This window comes from Amblyomma americanum, chromosome 4, assembly GCF_052857255.1.
Source record: "Amblyomma americanum isolate KBUSLIRL-KWMA chromosome 4, ASM5285725v1, whole genome shotgun sequence".
Classification (NCBI taxonomy): Eukaryota; Metazoa; Arthropoda; class Arachnida; order Ixodida; family Ixodidae; genus Amblyomma; species Amblyomma americanum.
In genome coordinates this window covers 173,083,420-173,104,593 of record NC_135500.1, presented here as the reverse complement: position 1 = coordinate 173,104,593, position 21,174 = coordinate 173,083,420, and the positions used below count along the sequence as shown (strand labels likewise).

Genomic DNA, 21,174 nt, shown 5'->3' with positions numbered 1-21,174 from the left:
AGGATGGGAGTATTTCGAAATAAGACATATCGAGTCAGATACCGCGGGATAGACACGTTATTCGGTGCGTGTGAAGAGGAGGAGGAAACGGCTTCACCCTACAGTAAAGTTATCCCTTTACTTAAAAATCAGGGTGGAGGCTATGAATTGGATAATATTAGGCCAATTTCTTTAACATCAAACGTGGTAAAGTTGATAGAAAGGTTGTTACTAATTCGGGTGTCAGCCATTGTGGACCGCAAAAGTATACTCAGCCCGTGCCAACTCGGTTTCCGGCCATGGTGTTCGATATGGAATGTACATGCTGATCTTGAGAGCAGAATTCTCCTTGCTCGTCGTCAACGCCTGGTCGCGGCTTTGGTTACGTTAGATGTCGCCAAAGCTTACGACAGTGTAGAACACTCCATCCTGATACATAGGCTACAGTCTCTTCAATTTCCAGATTATACAGTTGCATGGATATCTGCATTTCTTCATAACAGGGAATTCTTTTGCGTCCATAATGGTGTTCATTCAGAGAGGTATAGACAAACGCGAGGTGTACCGCAAGGAGCTGTTCTTTCTCCTGTGCTCTTTAATATTCTGTTAAGCTCAATTCCTCTCCACCGCCATGTACGCACTTACGTCTATGCGGACGACATTGCGTTTTTTGCTGCTGCGCCGGATATACATTCTCTGTACGGTCTGTTGCAGTCATATTTGAATACACTTGAGCACTGGTTGAGCGCACAACACCTGAAGTTAAATGTTGGCAAGTGCGCCACTCTTGTTTTCCCTCTATTCACTCCTGTAGTGGTATCTCTCACTTGCCAGTTAAAAATAATACCGCAGGTTCAATCCCTAAAATACCTAGGGGTCATTTATGACAACAAACTCACCTGGCGACCTCACATTGACCATGTCGCGGCGAAAGGGGCTCGTGCCGTGGGCATGTTACGGAGATTATGTCATCACCGGTACGGCATGCGCAGAGATGCGCTATTAATGATCTACATAATGTATGTCAGGCCAATTTTAGAATTTGGATCAGTGTTGTTTTCAGGCTCGGCTACATATAAACTTCGCCCTCTCGTCCGTTTAGAGAGGGAAGCACTTCGCATGTGCCTCGGCCTTCCAAAATTTGTGGCTATCAATGTGCTGTACCTTGAAGCCCGCATTCCGCGTCTCTTATCACGACTTCAATTTTTAACTGTGCAAACTTACCTCAGGATCTATGAATCCCATTTCCACCGTTCCCAAAGCATTTTCTGTTCTCAGCCGACCTCCTTTTTTGGTGTCCCCTGGTCTCGTTTCAATTCCCCTCAGGTAGTGTTTGTGCAAAGATTACTTCAGCCTTTAGATGTAAACATTTATGATATCCTTCCTGCGCTTCGGAATGGGCCCACTATCCACATTGTTTTCGACGACATATTCCCAAAAAATGCAAAACTTTTGCCACCGAGTATTCTAAATGGTCTTCTAGAAGATCATCTGAGGACCCTACCAACAGATATAGCAATAGCCACTGATGCATCGCAATGCAATGAAAAAGCAGGTGTGGGAATATTTTGCTCGCATTTAGGCTGGTCCTTTTCTCTGCGCCTTCCAGATTTCACCCCTATTTTTCAAGCAGAGTTTCTAGTAGTTGTACTAGCTCTACGCAAGCTAGACCCCTCTATTACAGCAGTTGCAGTAATTACTGATTCTTTATCTTTGTGTTCGTCTCTCGCTGCACAGGTTGACGGTCCCATTTTATCAACTTTCTTATCCCTACTTCCTCCGCATTTGAGCCTTGTTCATTTAGTATGGGTTCCCGGCCACAGCAGTGTGACAGTAAATGAGATTGCTGATAATCTCGCAAAGGCTTCCCTCAGCGGCCCCGTGTTGCCAATCATCCCGGCTACAGCCTACATTACAGCATCTAGATTTCGGCGACGTGCGTTTTTAAGCACGCAAGACACATCACTTTTAACATCGGTGGATTATGAGCACCTTAAATATTATTGGAACAGGAAAATTTGTTGCTCTCGGCAGCTTGAAGTATCACTGACGAGGCTACGCTGCCGCATCCCCCCTCTAAATTTCTATTTACACAAGTCGGGTTTGGCGCTCTCTCCCCTTTGTGCATTTTGCCGTGAGCCAGAATCTATTGAACATTTTTGGCTGTATTGTCGCCGATTCAACTCAATGAGAAAAAGGTTGCTGGAGGAGCCCTTGCAGCATCTTGGCCTTAGTTTGAGCAGCCCGCTCTTGCTATCATTTGGCGCCACCACATTTGGGTTCAGCCACAGATCTGTTTGCACCGCTGTTCAAAATTTCCTGGTAGAATCTCACCGACTGCCTTGCTAAGTGTTCCAACCTTTTCTTTTCTATCAATTATTACATTTTGACTAAATCATTAATATTTAATCCCTCTCTTTATAATTATTCTTATAATTTTGAAATCAAAACTCTCATCCCTTTTCTGTTCATGACGAAAAATTCACCGGTGTTGCGCTCCCACGTGCTTTTTCTTTTTGTAAACTGCGTTCAGGTGAATAGCCACCCGATTCTTGGCCGATCCCCCAGTGTGGGTATGTGCCATCTTTTGATAGGCTAACAACAACAACAACAACCTACAGTTGAACGCAACGGGACTGATTCATTCAAAGCATTGAGGTTTAAGGACAGTAAAGGAAAAATAGATTTTCAGCGGGCAGAAGTAACCCGGCGAAGGTTATCTGACTGATGGCTAAAATGAAGACAAGAGCGAAACTTTCGCGAGTCATGGCTAGGTGTCTTGAGCCATCGCCCGATTTAAAGGGTTCAGTCTTAACCATATCCACCCATCCTGCGGGGGAAGCGGGAAGTAGAAGTAGAGAAGATCAGATTAGAGGTTTGACGAAGGAGAATTAGAGGGTAGCTTAGCCAAGGGGAGGAAAAATTACCGTAAAGGTTTTTTGGTGCTATATTTTTTGGTGGCAATGTCAGAATCCAGATGTAAAGGCGAAGCAAGCAATTCTCCGTATATGTATGTGTAGTGAAGTGAGTGGAAGCTGCCAGTAGAATCCGTTTTAATGAGTTTAGGTATCCACTCTTGAACTGAGGGAAGCGCAAAAAAAATTGTCTCGGAGTACGTTTGAGCAATACGAAGGGAAAAAATTGGTTGTGGTTTAGCTCTGGTTAACCCTAGTTGAATTGCGGAAGCTTCGTTTCCTTGGCACGTCGTCTACGCTGCGTCTCATTCCGACGCTCTCGAGTGGTCTCTTCCGCAGTTGAAGGGTATGACGTCACACATAGGTCACGCTAAAGGTCAATGGTGGATTCTCCGGGACGACGGCCAAGAGCGGAAACCTCGAGCAGCATTGCTTTCGCAATAAAAGTATAGCTGGACAGGTGACGTCTTGCTATTCGTATACAAACCGTATGAATTCACAGCAGAGAAATGGAACCAGCTATAGCGAGGCAAATGGGGAAGGGAAAACGGAGAAGGTTGTGGAGGTGTATCCAAGGCTGGAAGAAAGAAGAAAAAATTCACAGGGACGCCTGACGACATTATGCGTTGACAATATGCGGTAGCATTAGAAGCTGTTGATGCCTTTACCGGAAGTGACATCACTTCAGGCCTGGTGACGTCACTTTCCTCCAGCCAGTGGGCGACTTTTATGACAAACGACACATTCCCCCCCCCCCCCCCCCCCCCCAATGAGGCTTCAAATGCTATCGCAGTTAAAGAAAGGCGGAGCTTTTAAATGAAAATCTTTCCGCGAGATTTGCTCGTAACATGCGGACATTGCGAAGAATGCAATGAACAGGCTTTCTTGCGCTGCTGGAGAAGATGCGGCGCTGGATTTTAGAGATGCTCAGAAACAAATTATCAAAGACGGGGGCATTCGTTGAATCGTTGTGCAAGACTGAAAACAAAAAGACGCGGTGAAGGGTAGGTAATTAAGACTAAAATTAATTTATTTTATATCAGTGCAATTCAAGAGCCGTTAGGTAGTTTCCCGGCACCGCAAATTTTTATAATGAGAACATGAACTAGAGTGATACAAAAAATCAAATTACTACCTTCGCAGGGCACCCTGTTTCAGTTTGCTGTTATTTATTTATTTATTTATTTATTTATTTATTTATTTATTTATTTATTTATTTATTTATTTATTTATTTATTTATTACATACTGCAAATCATATTACAGATCCAGGGGCAAGAAGTAAAATGAACAACTAAGAAGAAAGCATGCAGAATTACTACGCGCTGTCAATCATTGTGTCGGTGAATTCCACTCTCTTATGGTCAGTTCGTGCAAATTATGTGTAATTTGTCAGCTCGAGCAAAGTGCCGGGTAAGTGAACCGGGATGATGATGACGTGTACTTCAATCAGGAAACAAAGTAATACCCGCAATTCCTTCTTAGCTTGGAGCACTAAAGTAGATTTCAGCGCGCGCTCATCAGTCAGTTTTACTTTCATATGCGAAGCACGTATTGGAGCCCATGTTGTTCCGCACGGATTGTTACCCGGAGAATGTTTCACGCGCATAGAAGGAACGAATAATGATGACCGCTGAGACTTTTATCTGCTTTTTATGCTATTAGGGATGAAAAAAACGCTTAGTAAAGCAAGCTTCAAACAAAATGCGTAGCAGTCCGACCTACGCATGCGAGTGCGTTATCGGCTGCTATTCGTTGGAGCTATCCGAAATTTGGCATCGCGCCTGACCGCACTACGCCATGACCGATAGCAAACGTGTCTGGCGACCGGATGTCGCTGCAGCCTTTCGCTTGTCCAGCGCCTTTGCGAGCTAAGAATTGGCCATACCTTATGAAGTTAACTATAAAGCGAACCGGCTTGGTTGTTGACGAACTGGTGTCGTGCGCAGCCGGTAAGGTGCGCTCACGTTGAAGCTGGCGGGTTGTCTAATGTTGTTTCGTTTTATGGGCGTTTAGCGTCCCAAAGCGACTCAGGCTGTGTGGGACCCCACAGTGAAGGGCTCCAGAAATTTCGACCACCTGGGGTTCTTTAACGTGTACTGACATCGCACAGTACACGGGCCTCTAGAATTTCGCCTCCATCGAAACTTGACCGCCGCGGCCGGGATCGACCCCGCGCCTTTCGGGTCAGCAGCCGAACACCATAACCACTGAGCCACCGCGGTGGCTTGTCGAATGCTGTGTTATTGCTGATCTGGTTTTTTCTATCGGCTGCTGGCTGACTGCATTGAATTTTTCAAGGAACCTTTTATCTCACGTGGAAGTTGTTGCCATGGGGGAACTTTGTCGCATGCTGTTCACCTAATACGATATAAACGAGCCCGGATAAGAATTTCTCAGAAATGCAGCGCTAGTGTTACACATCTTTTAGTACCAAAGCTGATTGGCAAATTGTGAGGATTTTTCAAAAAAAAATTAGAATCAGCCTAAACAAATTGCAGGAAACGTGGAGAGAACAAGAAGCTTTTTCGTTTGCCTGCTCCTCCTCAGTTCGTTTGTTACAGTGGAAAGAAGCACTTTTCAGAAAATGTGTCAACGTTAATTCACCTTTCCTACCAGGCTCTCTTCAAGATACTTGTAGGAGGCACTATGTGAGGAACGCAGACAAGTAATAACTATGCAGAGCACTTCGTTCGCCATCAAGCACAGCTGTAGGGCCCTGAAGTGGAGAGTGGGACGTAGGGGGTTACAATGCATGTATACCGCTAACTTGCATTATAACACGACGCCTAATTTTTCTTTTTTTTGTACTTCTCAGGCACTTAACATTGTAGCTCTGAAAGACATGCTTTTCAATACCTGTACACGTTGCCTGGTCGCTGACTGAGTAAATGAACAATCCAGCTGTTTTTCCTACTGCTTACGTAATTCGGCCGTGTTGAATTGTTGCCGCTTTCTTGTACCGTTTGAAAGGATGAGTATCATTTTGTGAGACTAACTGGCTTTTATTCTTCTTCCTCTCCCTTTTAGGAAAAAAAGGACCTGTGGGAGGTACGTTGAACCTTTTCCGCCTGTTCATTTTCGACGTTGAAGTGCATTTGCTCAGGGTTAGCATAGGAAGCTGAAAATAACAGACATGAACCCCTGTTCCCTGAAGAGGATCACGAAACAGGTCCCGCAGATACATCCGTAGGACCGCAAAATCTTACAAACGCCCCCCCCCCCCCCCCCCCCCCCCAAATAGAAAAAAAAAATCAGGGCCTCACTAAGCAGACTAAGCAGGAGAAGTCGGTTAAAAAGAAAGGAAAGGCGCGACATAGCTCCCTTACTCTTGCTGGGCACCTGAACCGCACCTCTGAAGACTTTTGAACCTTAATTTCTGTGCATAATAAATGTTTACTACTACTACAGCGCTTGGAAGAAAGCTCGTTTTGAGGAAAGGAAAGCTCGCAGAAACTGTCTCACCTCTCCTTGGACACCTTTACCGCGACTTGAGAGAAGGAAGGGGGGAGTGGCACAAGGAAGAGAGAAGGCGGCGCCGTAGGGGAGGGCTCCCAATAAATTGCGACCCCTATCCCAAACCCCACCCGAGAGGACTGGGAGGCGACCCTGTCTGGCTGCTTCACCCTCGAGGCCCAAAGGGCCTTAACGCAGCGCGCCTGGGCTGCAGCAACCGCCAATGGGGTGCCTGAGTAGGCATCCCACCTAGTGGTTGTAAGGGCATGACCCTTCAGGTCACGACCCCCAAGACCTCTACTATGATTAATAAATGTTTTCACCACCACCACCACCCACATCGCACAGTGTATGGGCGTCTCGCATCTTGCCCACATCGAAACGCAGCCGTCGCGGCACGGATCGAGCCCTCGTCCAGGACTCATAAGCTGAGCGCTCTGGCTGCGCCGTGAAGGAGGGAATCAAGAGGATAAAGGGCGAAGGGGAGGGGTACTTGCCATGCACATCAAGGTGTCAGTGGGTGGTGGCGGTGGCAGTAGTAAGTGGTTTTTATTAAAATAAGAATAAAGAGGAAAGAAAAGATGTTTGCTAGCCCCGACATCTGCCATCGATACTGAAGCACCTGAGCTAGGGCGGCGGAAATAAAGGATAGCAGGCAGAATGGAGAAATGAAATGAGAGCGGTTAGGGGACAGGAAGAGAGGATAGGGGGAGAAGTAACATACACAAACTATTTACACAATAAGAAATGTGTACAGGTTGTGCGCGTGATTAGTTCATGACGGAGCAATAAAAAACACACGCGCACAGCACTGTGGTGGCTACAACTGGAGTGGGGTGTCCAGTTGTTACTCGTCCAAGGTAGAACTCGCGGAGCGTCCGGTGACTGCTTGTAACTAACTACATGGCAGAGAACAGACGGGACGTCAAGCCCGTATGTTCGAGGAATGCACAGAGGCTCACCAAGGTTCGCTCACGGGTGCGGCGAAGAAAATTTTTTAATGTTCAAAAAGAGATTTCGATCCGTCCCACTTGCGAAGGGTGCGACTATACTCTGCGCAATTTAAGGATTGCCGACGCGGTAATTTGTGAGCTGATATTAACAGTTACTTACTAGTTACTGAAACGCATGCATGATTAAGAGCGAGATCTCCCTCTGGGGCGTTATTTGCCTTTTAGCACAGAGCGAAGCATCGTGTTAGCAGCTTGACACTGGAACAGAACCCGTAGGCTTCGTCGGGTAGGCTGTCTGTACAAAAACACTTTGAGAAACTTCCAAAGGAATGTATAAAAATCGGACTCTGACCGGCCAAAAACTAGGAGGATAGCTTCGTATTATGCCATCGCGACATTCTTATCGAACTCTTCTGTGATGTTCAAAGCAAGGATGTCGCGAAGAAAGGGAACTTACCGGATGCCGCTAAAATATCGTGCTCAGCTCTTAGGCGGTGTCATCATTTATTAACTTCCACGAACTGTGCGCAGGATATGTGACCGAATGACAGGGCCTATGCGGTGTGTACAGTAGCGCTCTAATTGTGGATGACATATTCAAAGGAATGTCTTCACGATTCGATATAGGCAGTAATTCGATATCTCTAGGTTCGATATATGGGCGGTGATTGTCGGCACATATTTAGTTTGAAGCATGGCACTCCGCGAGCATTGTTCGAGCGAGAAAAAAAAGTTATGCATGGTGATCAATGTACGGAGCTACACAGCGTGAAATTTCTCCTCGGTCAGAGGTATCAAGTAGATGGCCGATTTCTACAAATAAAAGGAGAAATAAATACTCGAGAGAGGCATTTCTTCGTTGACTGTGAGTATGGTACAGACACCACTACCAGCAGCAGCAGTAGTAGTATACTTTACTCTGCCAGCAAATTAAACGCCCAGCAGGTCAGCGGCTCCACGAATCAGGGAGATCAAGTCCAATTGATCCTCAGGTGCGGAAGACTGCACCCAGGCACGGCAAGAGACAAGGGAAGAGTACGGGTAATGGGGGAATTGAACAGCAACGGGACAAGAGAGCGCTCTATGTTTATATAGGGAGGGACAGAGCAAGAGGAATCGAGACGAAAATCGTAGAGGTAGAGACGCACTGAGGTGGTGAGCACATTGGTTTCAAACTTGGCCGGAAACTGTATCTTGGCACATACAGGACAAGGATGCGTGCGAAATATCGCATTTACTCACGTAATAAGCGCCCTTTTTTTTTTCCAAAATATTTTACGAAAATTTGGGTGCTCCGATCATTACGGGGGTAAAATATTCGGAAAACATTTGAAACGGTAATATCCGGGCCAAATGAAGCTGGTGGAATGAATACTTCATCCTGTATGATTCACCTTCTAAATAAAATAAAACACACCCCTTAACATGGCTTTCACATTCGACAGTTTAGGGAGCAACTGTTACGGTAAAGGACTATAGACACCTAATTTTATTGGACGTTCTCTTCCGTCAAACGATGCGTTAGACATTAGAATACATGGATTACCGGGTGGTATTTGCCTAGACGCGCTAAATAATTTATAATTGAATGTCTACTCTAATGCTGTTTCGGTTTCATCGACCGAGCGACGACTGTGACCTCACGTTGATGTTTTCGTCACATGATCCACTAGAAAAACTGTAATATAATCGCTGCTCTGTAGATTTAATTCACTGCGACATTTCACTACGACGAGAACTGGAATGACAAAAAAAATGGGCTGTCAGTAATTATATAGCCAATTTTTTTATGCCTCATGTGGCCTAAACATCAACTACGCGTCACAGTCATCGTTCAATTGATGAAACCGAAACCGCAACAGCGTCAAGGAGAAATTTAATTATAAATTTTTTAGCAATTATGCACGAATTCCACAGGGTGCTCCATTTATGCGAATGTCTGAAAGACGAAATGATTTGAAAGGCGGAAATTTGGTGACCATAGTCCTTAAAACACGCACGTATGAATCGCTTAGCGCTCCATAATGCTGTCCACAGACAACACAACTTGAGTTCACTATAGCATAACTCGCAGCACTCAGCGCGAAGTACAACGGAAAGTTGCTATGATCCTTAATATGGCAGACTGAACATAGAAGCTCTCAAGGCGTGGTGCCTAATGGTTCTCGGATTCCTCGCGAAGCATTCTTTTTGCCTATTCCTCCAGACGAGTGAAGTATACCAGCCCTGACATTTGTCAGATGGAGCTTCGTAGTATTGCGTATGAAGGTGACGCGGTAGTAACGCATCGTCGAGACACCTCTATTGCTTTCCGGCGTTTAAAAACGGGCACGTGCTGACATTTACGTTCATAGCAGACTGCTCGCCAAAGGGAAGAGGTGCGTTGGTTACGCGAGGGAAAAAAATTTCTCATTTGTGACAGCCAAAGTAGCGTGTGCGTCCTATATGCGAGCGCATTCGTTTATTACGGTGTTTTTTTTTTTTTGAATGCCTGTTCAAGCTCTGACCTCGACATATTGTAGCAATAAGGCAAGAAGAGCTGCGAAACGCTTTCGCTAGAAACGGAAAGTTTATATGCTGCGAGCTTACGCGATACTGAAACCACGTAATGTGCTAGGTCGTTCCGTCCAACATAACCAACATGTGTCCCTTCGTGCGCAACATCTCCGTGCGCCTTGGAAATTTGCACGGAGGAGCTTGCGCGGGCCTCGTGAGAGCGCTGCCGGCATGGGCGCGCAGTTCAGCGCGTGGCATTCAGCGCAGTACTGTGGCGGCCCCTGGCGGCGGCCGTGGTGGTCACTGCAGGTTCGTCGGCGTCGCTGCCCAACCCGGAGCCTGGCACATGCCTGCCCAGCAAGCAGCTGGTCGAGTTCCCCAAACCGACCGACCCGAGCATCATCCTGTGGCCACCCTGCACGCGGATACCGCGGTGCGGCGGCTGTTGCCCCAGCACCATACTCAAGTGCGCGCCCATCAAGAGCAGCAATGTCACCTTCAAGGTAATCGCATGAGATCTGTTGGTAAGCCCGTGACACAGCAGTAATGCGGTAACGGGCCTGTAATCGACAAAATACTGTGTTCTACTCTCAAAGAGGCTATTATTTGTTTGTCTGTCTGTCTGCTTGTTTGTTTGTTTGTTTGTTTGTTTGTTTGTCATGTTATGTGCCCACTAACAGCCATGGTACATTTACAGTGGTGCACTCAGTGGAGTGAAAGAGAAAAGATCAATGAAAAGAATAAAAAATAGTAAAAAGGGCAACCAAAATGGTGAACATGATGAGAATGACAACGAATGATGTAAATAGTTAACAGTCAACAGGTGATTGAGTCCCATGGAACACAGCCGGCTTCGCCTGAAAGATTTCAAATCCTAATGAAATATAAAGCAATGGGGCTTACTTTCAACGGTGACAGTTTGCTTGGTGGCCCTGACGGCATCGAGTTCCCGCTAATTTCGCAGGGCTAAACGGCGGAAAACAAAGTAGTAGTAATAAACTTTATTGGCCAAATGAGCAGGCGAGAGAAACGTGAAATAGCTTCTGTTGACCAATAGGCGGACAACATCAAAGCCGTCGGTCTGGCGTAAGCATTCTCCGCAAGACATTCCTGTCATGCGAAAGAGGCTGTGCCCGCTTGCTCTTGAGCTGTGCGGCGAAGCCGGCCTCTGCAGGTACTCGCGATGAAATCGCCGCTGCGCGCCTTCTTTTGCAGCGGCCAGTATGGACTTCAGCTCCTGGAAAACGGAGTTCAATATTCTTAATAGGTCTCTCCTTGTCATCTACGACACTATTCCCCTCAAGACCCATTTTGTAGGCTCGAAAGCCCATATGCGGGCTGCGAAAGAAATAAGCGCGCTTTGGCAAAGCTAACATGTTCAGTTGGTGTATGCGTATTCGGTCACGTGGTGGGCGCTCGGTGCGAGTGTTGAAGGCTGCCTCAACGCGCGTCCGCGGCACACTAAACGCCGGCTTTGTTGTCCTCATTACACAAAAGTGGCAGGTAAGCCCGCTGGCATGCGACAGCTGCAACCAAGGTCACGTACAGCTGTCGCGAAGCAAGGGCTATAACGAAGAAATCGCGGGGCCCCTTCTACTTCGTTATAACTACAGGGGTTGGTTTTTTCGGTTTAAACAAAGATTACGGGATGACCAGACATCCGATGCGACAATTCTACGAAAGCAGTTGGATTTTTTCGCCCCGCCGCGGTGGCTCAGTGGTTAGTGCGCTCGGCTACTGATCCCGAGTTCCCGGGTTCGAACCCGACCGCGGCGGCTGCGTTTTTATGGAGGCAAAACGCTAAGGCGCCCGTGTGCTGTGCGATGTCAGTGCAGGTTAAAGACCCCCAGGTGGTCGAAATTATTCTGGCGCCCTCCACTACGGCACCTCTTTCTTCCTTTCTTCTTTCACTCCCTCCTTTATCCCTTCCCTTACGGCGCGGTTCAGGTGTTCAACGACATATGAGACAGATACTGCGCCTTTTCCTTTCTCCAAAAATTTATTATTATTATTATTATTATTATTATTATTATTATTATTATTATTATTATTATTATTATTATTATTATTATTATTATTATTATTATATTATTATTATTATTATTATTATTATTATTATTATTATTATTATTATTATTATTATTATTATTATTATTATTATTATTATTATTATTATTATAAGTTGGATCTACCCTCGACGATTACTTTGATGCTTTTACTGCAATGAATGCTTTTACTCTAGGCCTAGGCCTCGTGTATACACGGCAGAATTTTTCTGGAGGGTGAATTAACGTGACCGCAGGTGCGTCGAGAACGTCGATGGGTGGATGGGCAGCCCCCTAACCAGGTAGGTGGGGTGGGGAGTTGCTGTTTCATTTTCGCACTTTGGCACTAGCACCAGTTCCCCGGTAAAAAAGAAAAAGAAACATTAAGGCGAACACAGTTTCCGAAATGCGATTTTAACCGAAAGAGGTCGGTAAAACTGGCATGCACACTGCACCTAGCTGGCTATCGAGTAGGAGTCAGTCAAAGGACCCAATTAACAAAGTGCTGAAAGCACGATGTTGTAAACTAGGAAGCGCAAATACCGGACGAGGGACAGAGTAAGGGACACAAAAACCGGTGTTCTTTACTCTGTTTCTCGTCCGGTATTTTGCGCTTCCTAGTTTACAACATGGATCACCAACTAGCCCGGCAGCTTGCTCTCCTGAACTGAAAGCACGAGAGTGTTGGGACGGGGTACGTTTGGATTAAGTAACGCAGTTACGTGTTTCGAGGCATTGCTATGCTACCTTACACGCGTCTCTAGACTGGGAGAGGCTACATAGTCGAAAAACATCGTCTGCTAGCTTAGCACTCTACGCTGCCATCACCCGCTTAGGGCAGTTCCACTGCATGTATACGGATACTCGAAATCGTGCATAAGAGTCCCGAAGAAAAAAAAAGGCATAGTCTTGTCACCGCGATGATTAATTTAGCGGCAGTTCCATCACTGTCATCAGCACGTCGAACACTTGACGCTCCACCCTCTTGACAATCAAGCGCAACAACCCAGAGATGGCGGGGCAATCGGCCTTTTAGAAATCACCTTACCCTTACGTTTATGCCTAATAGTTGCTGCATTTACCAATTCCGTTACTTTCTTTACTGGTGTATTTCTTTACGCGAGCACAGCTGCAAGTTCTTTACCAGCGATTAAGTACAACTGCGTTTTAATTGCTGGTAAATAGAACGCCCAGGCTGGCAAAAAAACAAAAATCGAGGTAAAATCTACGTGACTTTGGAGCGCACAGGAATGCCCCGTTATATCAGCAAAAAAAGAAAACGGTAATTATTCCTTAGAAAATAATAATCCCAGAAAATACCGAAAACTGTGTTCTGAAATAAACAGCGAAAAAATTCAGGCGAATTTCCGAAAAATGAAAATCGAGAAGTCCTCTTTAAGGGGATTCAACTGTATATATTGGGGAAGGTTGCAAGCATGGGCATAATGCGAAATGCCTTTTTTTACTGGAGATTTATTTACTTATTTTGACGCCTTATTATTCCATACCGTAGTCCAGTGCAAACTTGATTGATTGATTGATTGATATCGATCGATTTATTGGTTGGTTGGTTCATGCATGTTGGAGGACCTGCAGGCAAAACTACATGAAACGTGTGACAAGCCGGAAATGCAGCGGCCGTTGTGATTGGGGCTCGTTGCCTCGTCTCTGGTAACTTATCGCCGCTGGTTTCTGCCGCCGCTTGTGCCTTGAGCGGCAACTCACCTGTGCCAACAATGCCCACTAAAATGAAGATCTATTGCAAAAAGCTATGAACAATAAAGCAACAGATTGCGTTGCACTTAAACTGTCTCATGACTCAGCAGATCTTCCAAAAATATCTAATTTGCCTCTATAGCACTGCAATTACAAACGTTGTAATTGTACGGAGCGTATGCATCGAACTTTACCCAAACGCTTTCCCGCAGGTGATCAAAGCCCAGTACCCGGAGCCGGGCGCCAGCAAGTTTAACTTCGTCGGCCACGAGGTGGTGACGCTGGAGAAGCACGACAAGTGCAGCTGCGAGTGCAAGGAGCGGCCGGCCGACTGCAACGCGCTGCAGGAGTACCACGAGTGCCGCTGCGTGTGCCGCAACAACCACGAGATGGCGTCGTGCAACGGGGCCGCCATGGTGTGGGACCACCGGGACTGCCGCTGCAAGTGCCGGGACTACGCCGAGTGCTCCACGGGCTTCTACTTCAACACACGCTCCTGCAGGTGAATCCCGCTCTCTGCACCTGCCCCGAAATGCGTATACGACAGACAGCTGGGGCAGCTGGTATGACGTTATGGTATTTTTGAAAAGCGCCGCCACAGAGCATGGGTAAACGGCAAGGGTCGCCAGCGAGCTACCAGTAAAATCAAAATTAACTCATGTAAAAGCTCCCGTTGAACAGGAAATTAATTATTACCTACAGCTGCGATAGCCGGTTTGTTCTCATGTTGTAGCGCTGTGTCTGCCTTGTCGGGGTTGGCTTGGGGAGATAAATACGTTCTCCCCACTCAATCGCGGCTGACACGGTTCAAAGCCGCCCGAACCCCACCCCGTGATCGCGTATGCTACCGAGCACTCGCCGACCACGGCGGGCCTTGCTCTGAGGGAACAAAGGAACGACACATTGGCTGACACACACAGGCATTTATTGCTACAGAAACAATAACGCCAGCTAGCAACAAGGTACGCTAATGAATCGAGGACGTCCGACTCACCAGCAAGGTTCCGAGCGAATGTTCGCCCGCGCTAGGGCAAGGGATATATCCTCCGAAGGCCGGACGGGACGAGTACGGGAGCCTGTCTCCCCGTCGCTTCCTCGCCCCGCCGGCGAAGAGCGGAGCCGCGAGCGACACGTCCGCCCGCGCCGACGATCCCAGCTGAAGCCCCTTCTCCCGCGCAGCGATGCTGGCGCACTCTCTTGCCAGTTAATGTAACTGACAAGTAAATGTGCTCAGCCTCGAGGTGAGACTGCCGCTGCACGGTGTCTCGCGGGAAAGCAAACTCAGGGGGCTGCAGGGCAGGTCCCCACAGCCTCTAGCAAAGACGCTATATAAAACTTCTGGTATTCAAACCCCTTTGGTCCCTAGCCTTCCACTCGGCTTCCGTCTCGGAGCGCTACAGAAACGGCCTGGAGGTTTGAAGTTCTGCGAGGATTTGAAGCTAAGAAACTAGCCTTTATCTGCGGTCCAGCCGCTGTGTGTGCAGCTCGAACGTACTATCTGTGACAGCCTTGTGAACGATATCTACGCATCCGCTTGTTCATATATTTTCGTGTAGATTACACTGACAAAACATTACAAAACGTTAGGGACCAGCTGTATACAATGATGCAGCCCTCCTCGAACATTCATCCAAAGGTACGCCCACATGTCTGCCTAGATTTCGCTTTTATTTTCATGCTGCTGGCAGATAAGGCACCAGCCACCATGGCGCTTGCTCCAGGATGAAATATTTGCTTAAAAACCCTCATATAAATCCTGCATTCTGAGATCATCCAAATCAGTCTTACTCTAGAGATTATATATAGCGCTTGTGCTATATTGAACAGTGAGGAAAAACGAAGTTGCATTGGTCTGGAATCCAATACATATTTGGATTTAGTTGGATTCAACACCTGTCTTGTCATTTTCCGCAAGCCAGGGTGCAGCCAGCTTTTTGGTGGCGTGAAAGGCTCATCGCAAACCGAAAGTTCCTGAACTATATCTCTGTCATGATGCCTCTGCCACCTGTACAGTCTGTCTATAGGCATGATTCGCACATGAGTGAGATGGCAAATGTGGGCCCAGGTTTGCACAGGAGTTCACAAGCAGAGACACTATCCACACAGCACAGCACATATGTCCTCGTCAAAACAGAGCAGAAGGTCAGTCTGTCCCTGTTAGGCGAAATATATTTCTCAAGTCAAGGTGTTTCAATGGATGCATACGCAAAACGTTTTGCAGTAGCTGATACAACAAATTTACCTCAAAGTTGTCTCCGTGCTCTCTGCTACGGGCCTCCAGATTACCAAGCATTCAGGACAAGCACTTCTAGTTCATTTGGCTGTCACCAGGTCGCGCGTCCTGCAACATTAAAAAAATAGCGCGTTGACATCGTGGGGAAAAAATGCGGCAACAGTTGCGGCTTGATCACATGTTCTCGCTGTTAGGAAGAAGCATTTTTAGAACACTCGGTTGGCCACAGAGCAGCTTTTTTTTTCTTTATTGCCTTTATTAAGGGTGCAAGGAAATACGCAGCAGCGGACAGCTTGGCTTTGAACCCTTCTGCGCGTTATTAGGCGACTATGTTCCAAAAATGACAATTTTGGACAATTTTCTTCCTTGTTCCCACAAACGAAAGTTGAAGAGTATAAAATCAGTCTCTCCTCTATCGGTTTCCGGTGGTAAAACGAAATCGGAACAGTATATTCTTGACAAATCAAATTTTCATTTATATATATATATATATATATATATATATATATATATATATATATATATATATATATATATATATATATATATATATATATATATATATATATATATATATATATATATATACACACTTATGAAGGGAGCCAACAGTCGCCGAAACCAAGGTGCATAGGGGAATGTTTTTTTAAATTTTGTTTGTGCTGAACAGTAGAATAATACTTAATTAATGTATCGCTTAAAGAAAATTACTTATAAAACAGCAGAAAAAACAACCATGCCGCCGGTGGGATATATATATATATATATATATATAGACAGAAGTCGCTCGTGTTACTTGGCGACCTTGATGGTGAACGGTTTAAACTCGAATTTTCCTTGAGTCCTATTTCGCGCTGATGATGCCACAAATAAGTAACTTTCTCACGCTTTCAAAACACTATCGTGCGCTTGTTTCTAGGAATGAAAGTAGCAGTTAGAATTACTTGATGATTGGAGCAGCGATAGGCTGCAGTTCTGGCGGCTGTCGGCGCTGCCGCCATTTTTGTTTTATAACCGTAGAGCTTGGCCGCGAGCAGAAGCGAAATAGTTGTATAGACCTCATAACGCCGCCATCATTTCGGTCAGGTTAGTCTTCATAAACGTGACATGCTCTTTCGCTGGTCTGCTTTTTTTTTTTTTTTGCACGAGACAAGATAAGCAACAAGCCGCACTTTATTTTCTCGTGCTCACGTCACCGTACAAAAATCGAGAAAGTGTAGCTGTTGGTTTATGTCGGCCATGTCGCGGTAGGCCATGCGACAGGGGAAGTCGACAACTTACGGATCGCGATAGAGGAAACTCCCAGAAGCATGTATTTTTTTTTAAGTCAAGAGTTCTCTCTGAAGGCAATGTGTTCAGTGATGATGCCGGCCTTGTTTCATGACATCCTTTTTTTTTTTAACGCGACAGCGTTAAGGAGCTCGTGTCGCAGAAAAGCCGGTGTCGTCGGCGTCGGCCGTGAGCGAAAAATACCTCCTCCTCCGCGTGAGCGAAAAATCCCTCCTCCTCCTCCTCGAAACGACGAAAGTGAAAAACATGTTATTCTTACACCATGGTGAAAAATGCCTCCGCCTCCTAGTCGCACTGTACGCCACTGCCCCAACAGATGGCGCGCGACGGGCGAACGGGCGATGGCGTTCCGTGGGCTCCCTGGCAGTGCTGCAACACGCTGCCGCGTTCCACTCAAAGGCGAAGCTTAAGCGTCCTCCATTTTTTTTTTACGCGTGGTGACACTCCGTTGCGTCGAAGAGACACACCGGTGGAAGTGCTGCTGGCCAACGCTATATACACAAGGCTCAACACCTTGAATTCTGCTATGTCCTTAAGTTTACCTCGCGTCCACGTTGCTCTATTTTTGCCTTTGAAGTTTACCGCCGCCATTTTCATTTCCTTACCACGCTGCAAGGTCGTTTTCAAGCTTTCTCTTTATCATCCATGTTTCAGCCCCATTGGCAGGTTCTCGCTGGATGACATTGATAAGCTGCAGCTCATAACATGAGAGTGCCTGCCAAATGTATTCCAACCTGTTCTTGATTTTCTCACAAGTTCCGTTTCTCGTGGTCCTGATCTGCAGTCGCTACTTTGCCTAGTTGCATGCACTATATAATTTTCAACAAATCGCTGCTTGCTCAACCACACCCACACAGCACTCAGCAAAGACAGGGAAAGCGGGCTTTTTGTTTCTAAATAAAGTGCCTGCCGTTTTTTGAACTCCGTAGTTTCTAGTCAGGAATATCGAACACTTTCCTTCAAGTAAAGCCATCGGTAGGCTGCTGAGCCTTGTCAGCAGTTCCTTGTCTAAAAGTCATTTAAGCGAAGAATATCCGGCGGACAATTTTCTGCGCATAAAATTTTTAAGTGCCATTATATAGTTCACCTAAAAGGTAATACTTCAATTTGGATAAATGTTTCGTTTTCCGGTGATTTTACAAGGTAAATATTTGGAAAGGTTGAAGGAAGGAAGTGTTAATTTAGTCGCATTTGACGGATTTTCAGGGTTCTTAGTGCGAGTTTTGTATTTTTGAGTTGGCAACAGCTCCCCTTGTTTTGTTCCTCTTTTTGGGACCACGTGATCGGCACTTGAGCAGTGTTGCACTCGAAGCCTTGGGACTATGCTGTGGTGCGCGACTTGCTTGAAATTTGATCATGGATATTTATTTCTGACTCTAGCAGGAAAAGAAGCAGAGCTAGCGTTTGTACGGCACGGTTTCTGTGGCAGCTGATGATTCACCTTCACGGACTGGAAAAGGTGAAATACTGGTGCCCCCACCCCCGTGCAAACAAGTTGCCGTTTCCGTTCAAGGCACGGCCTTGCGTACGGCCTTGTGTGCAAGGGATTCTTGCTAAGCGTCTCATTTAAATCTGTCTATATGCAGGATACAGGAAGCACTCCGGGTGTAGGGCGAGAGTGGGAAGCGCGAAAGATGCGTGTACGGAAAGGCCGCGTCGTTCGACGTCTCGTTTACCGAGGACTGACTCAATGGGAATTGAAACTCCCTTGGACGTCCTGTGGATGTTCAGGATGTCTGCAGTGTGTCTACAGGGCGTCCAAGGAACGTTCAGTGCCCATTGTGGAGTAGAGTAACAGCGTAATGCTAACTACCTACGGAACAAATTTTGTCTGCAGGCTCGATTTTGTGATATCTTGTGAGCTTCACTAGGTAATGCACAGCGTCTGCTGGCGGCGTTGATGACGTAACAGTATTATTTGCAGCCACAATCTGTAGATGGGTGGCTACGCATTAAATTCAAACAACCGTAAGTTAGTCTCATCGTGCAGTATCTTGCCTACAGCGAAATGTGATTGCTGTATAGTTGGGAATCGCGCTCGCAGCCAGAAGTAGGGCTTTATTTTCTGCCCCAGGCGTTGTTTTTTGTTCTGCAGTCATGCCCGGTCGGCCTTCTCTTCCGCATTCGCACTTGTCCCTGAGCGCCGTCGTTTTGACTCGTGTGCGGTGTGCTGTCAAATAAGTAGAACACAAGTGGGTCCTCACCGCGGCGCATGCTTCTAACTCCATCATGTTCCATTTCTCTCTCTCCCACACATACACGCGCGCGCGGGCGCGCAAAATTATTCGATGTTTTGTCCTCGTTCGTAATCGTTTACCGCGCAGACGTTTAGTTCTGTTTACTATACAGAGGGCGGTTTGTTCCCGAGTTTTAAATTTTTGCTCAGAAATCGAAGAACAGAAACAAGGCGTTATCTTCTGCTCAAAAATTGTTGTATGCTAAGGCTCTTCCCCAGGTAACTCAGCAATAAATAAACTTATATGGAAGAGCCCAGTGTGGTGCTTGTCATCAAATACGCAAAGCTCAAAAACAACTTTGGTTCTTTCCTTTTTCCTTTCCTCCAATAACATAGTTCGGCTTTTATTTTCGTGCCCATTAGTGGCGTTTCGCATGTGTTCATTCGGGGCTTTCTGAGCGTTTGCATATACCCTAGCTATTAAAACAATCGCGGTTGCCGCTGCTGTCTTCCACGAGCAATAGCTTTAGGAGATAAAGATGATGAATCGTACTGGTGCAAGGGCAGCTTGGGCCAAATAGCGCCAGGGTTAAAGGTTTATCGCTTTCCACAGGGCGAGGTCAAAGACCCATTTTTTCAGCATTTCACTCCAGAGGAGCCGAGCATCAGGCCAGGGGAAAGCTTGTCCCCATCGGAAACAGGTGGGTGCCAGACGGCAGCTGGGATCGAACACCGCACCTCTCACATTCGAGGCGGATGCTCAAACCACTCGGCAACCGCCGCGATGAGCTATAAAGGAGCATGAGCGGCTATAGTTACAGCGCATTTATTACACTGATGCCAACTTGTGTTCTGAGGGCCTAGCTTCTCTTGGGCACTGGTCGACGTGGTCCGTAGCTGAGATCTTGCATTAAAAGAAGATATAAATAGAGGAAAGTGACAAGGAGCACACGGTTTGCAACTCACTGTACAGTCGTTCCCGAAGTTGGTTTAAGGTAGAGCTGCTAGTTGTGATGACCCCCCATAATGCGCAGGTCCACACGGGACGGAGAGGCAAAGAGACACCGTATGGCTCAGTTTAAACAAACAGATATATTCAATAATTACACATGATTAAAATTATACATCAGAGGCTGGGGCGTCCGAGCTTACGTGCCGACGACTTCATGGGGACGATGGAGGGGCTCCGGAGTTGAGCTCGCACGGTTGCTGGCAGAAGCTGCACGCCGTCGGGCTTCGGCGCTGAAGGCCCCCTTGGCGAACGATGTCGTCCTGAGCGTCCTTCTTCCGTACTGCTTGTCGATTTTTATATCCTCTTATCCCCACACTCCCTAGGGTGAGGACGCCCACGCCAGAAGGGGGGGGGGGGGCTAGGGCTTTCACTTGGGCGCACAAACACACCGCCGCACTTATGGTCTCGCCCCCCTCACGTGTTGAGTCCGAGGGAAAGAAGGTTGTCGTCGAGGTAGCGCATAGCGTCGGCTGTGGTAAGGCGCGCTCTGGCCCGCTGTCGGTTCCCGCGGGTCACCGGCCTCCGTTCTCCATCAAATGACACTCGCCCCTCAAAGCCGGAACGCGAGGTCACTAAAAGGCCGGGAAAGTGGTCCCTTGTCCTGGGATGTGCTCGGGAGGGTTGATTGATGATGCCCACCGTCTTGCCACGGGGCCAGGCCCGCCGAAACGAGGCCGCCCTGGAACGGCCACGGCAATTGGGGAGGATAAAGCCCGTTTCCCCGCGGCGGCGGCGGCGGCGGCGTTCGACTCGTGCCGACACTATGGAAAGGGGGTCCGGTTGTGCTTAAACCCCTTCGTTCTGGTCGTCTCCGTGCGGTCCACGGCGGCAGGCCCGAAAGCAATCCCACTCAAGTTGCTTGCAGCCATACATGAAAGGGGGTCCGGTTGTGCTTTCGCCGCCA

The 21,174-nt window shown here is 47.0% G+C and overlaps 1 protein-coding gene across 2 annotated transcripts in view; it reads left to right on the top strand.

Moving 5' to 3' along the window:
• LOC144128664 (uncharacterized) overlaps positions 1–21,174 on the top strand; it is an 84,482-nt gene that overhangs the window by 49,730 nt on the left and 13,578 nt on the right. Inside the window, exons 4-6 of one of the 2 annotated variants that reach the window (XM_077662247.1) lie at positions 5,924–5,944; positions 10,066–10,301; positions 13,772–14,061. In XM_077662247.1, coding sequence (XP_077518373.1) covers positions 5,924–5,944; positions 10,066–10,301; positions 13,772–14,061 — 547 coding nt within the window. The remainder of the gene's footprint in view (positions 1–5,923; positions 5,945–10,065; positions 10,302–13,771; positions 14,062–21,174) is intronic. The other variant, XM_077662248.1, reaches the window with a different exon arrangement.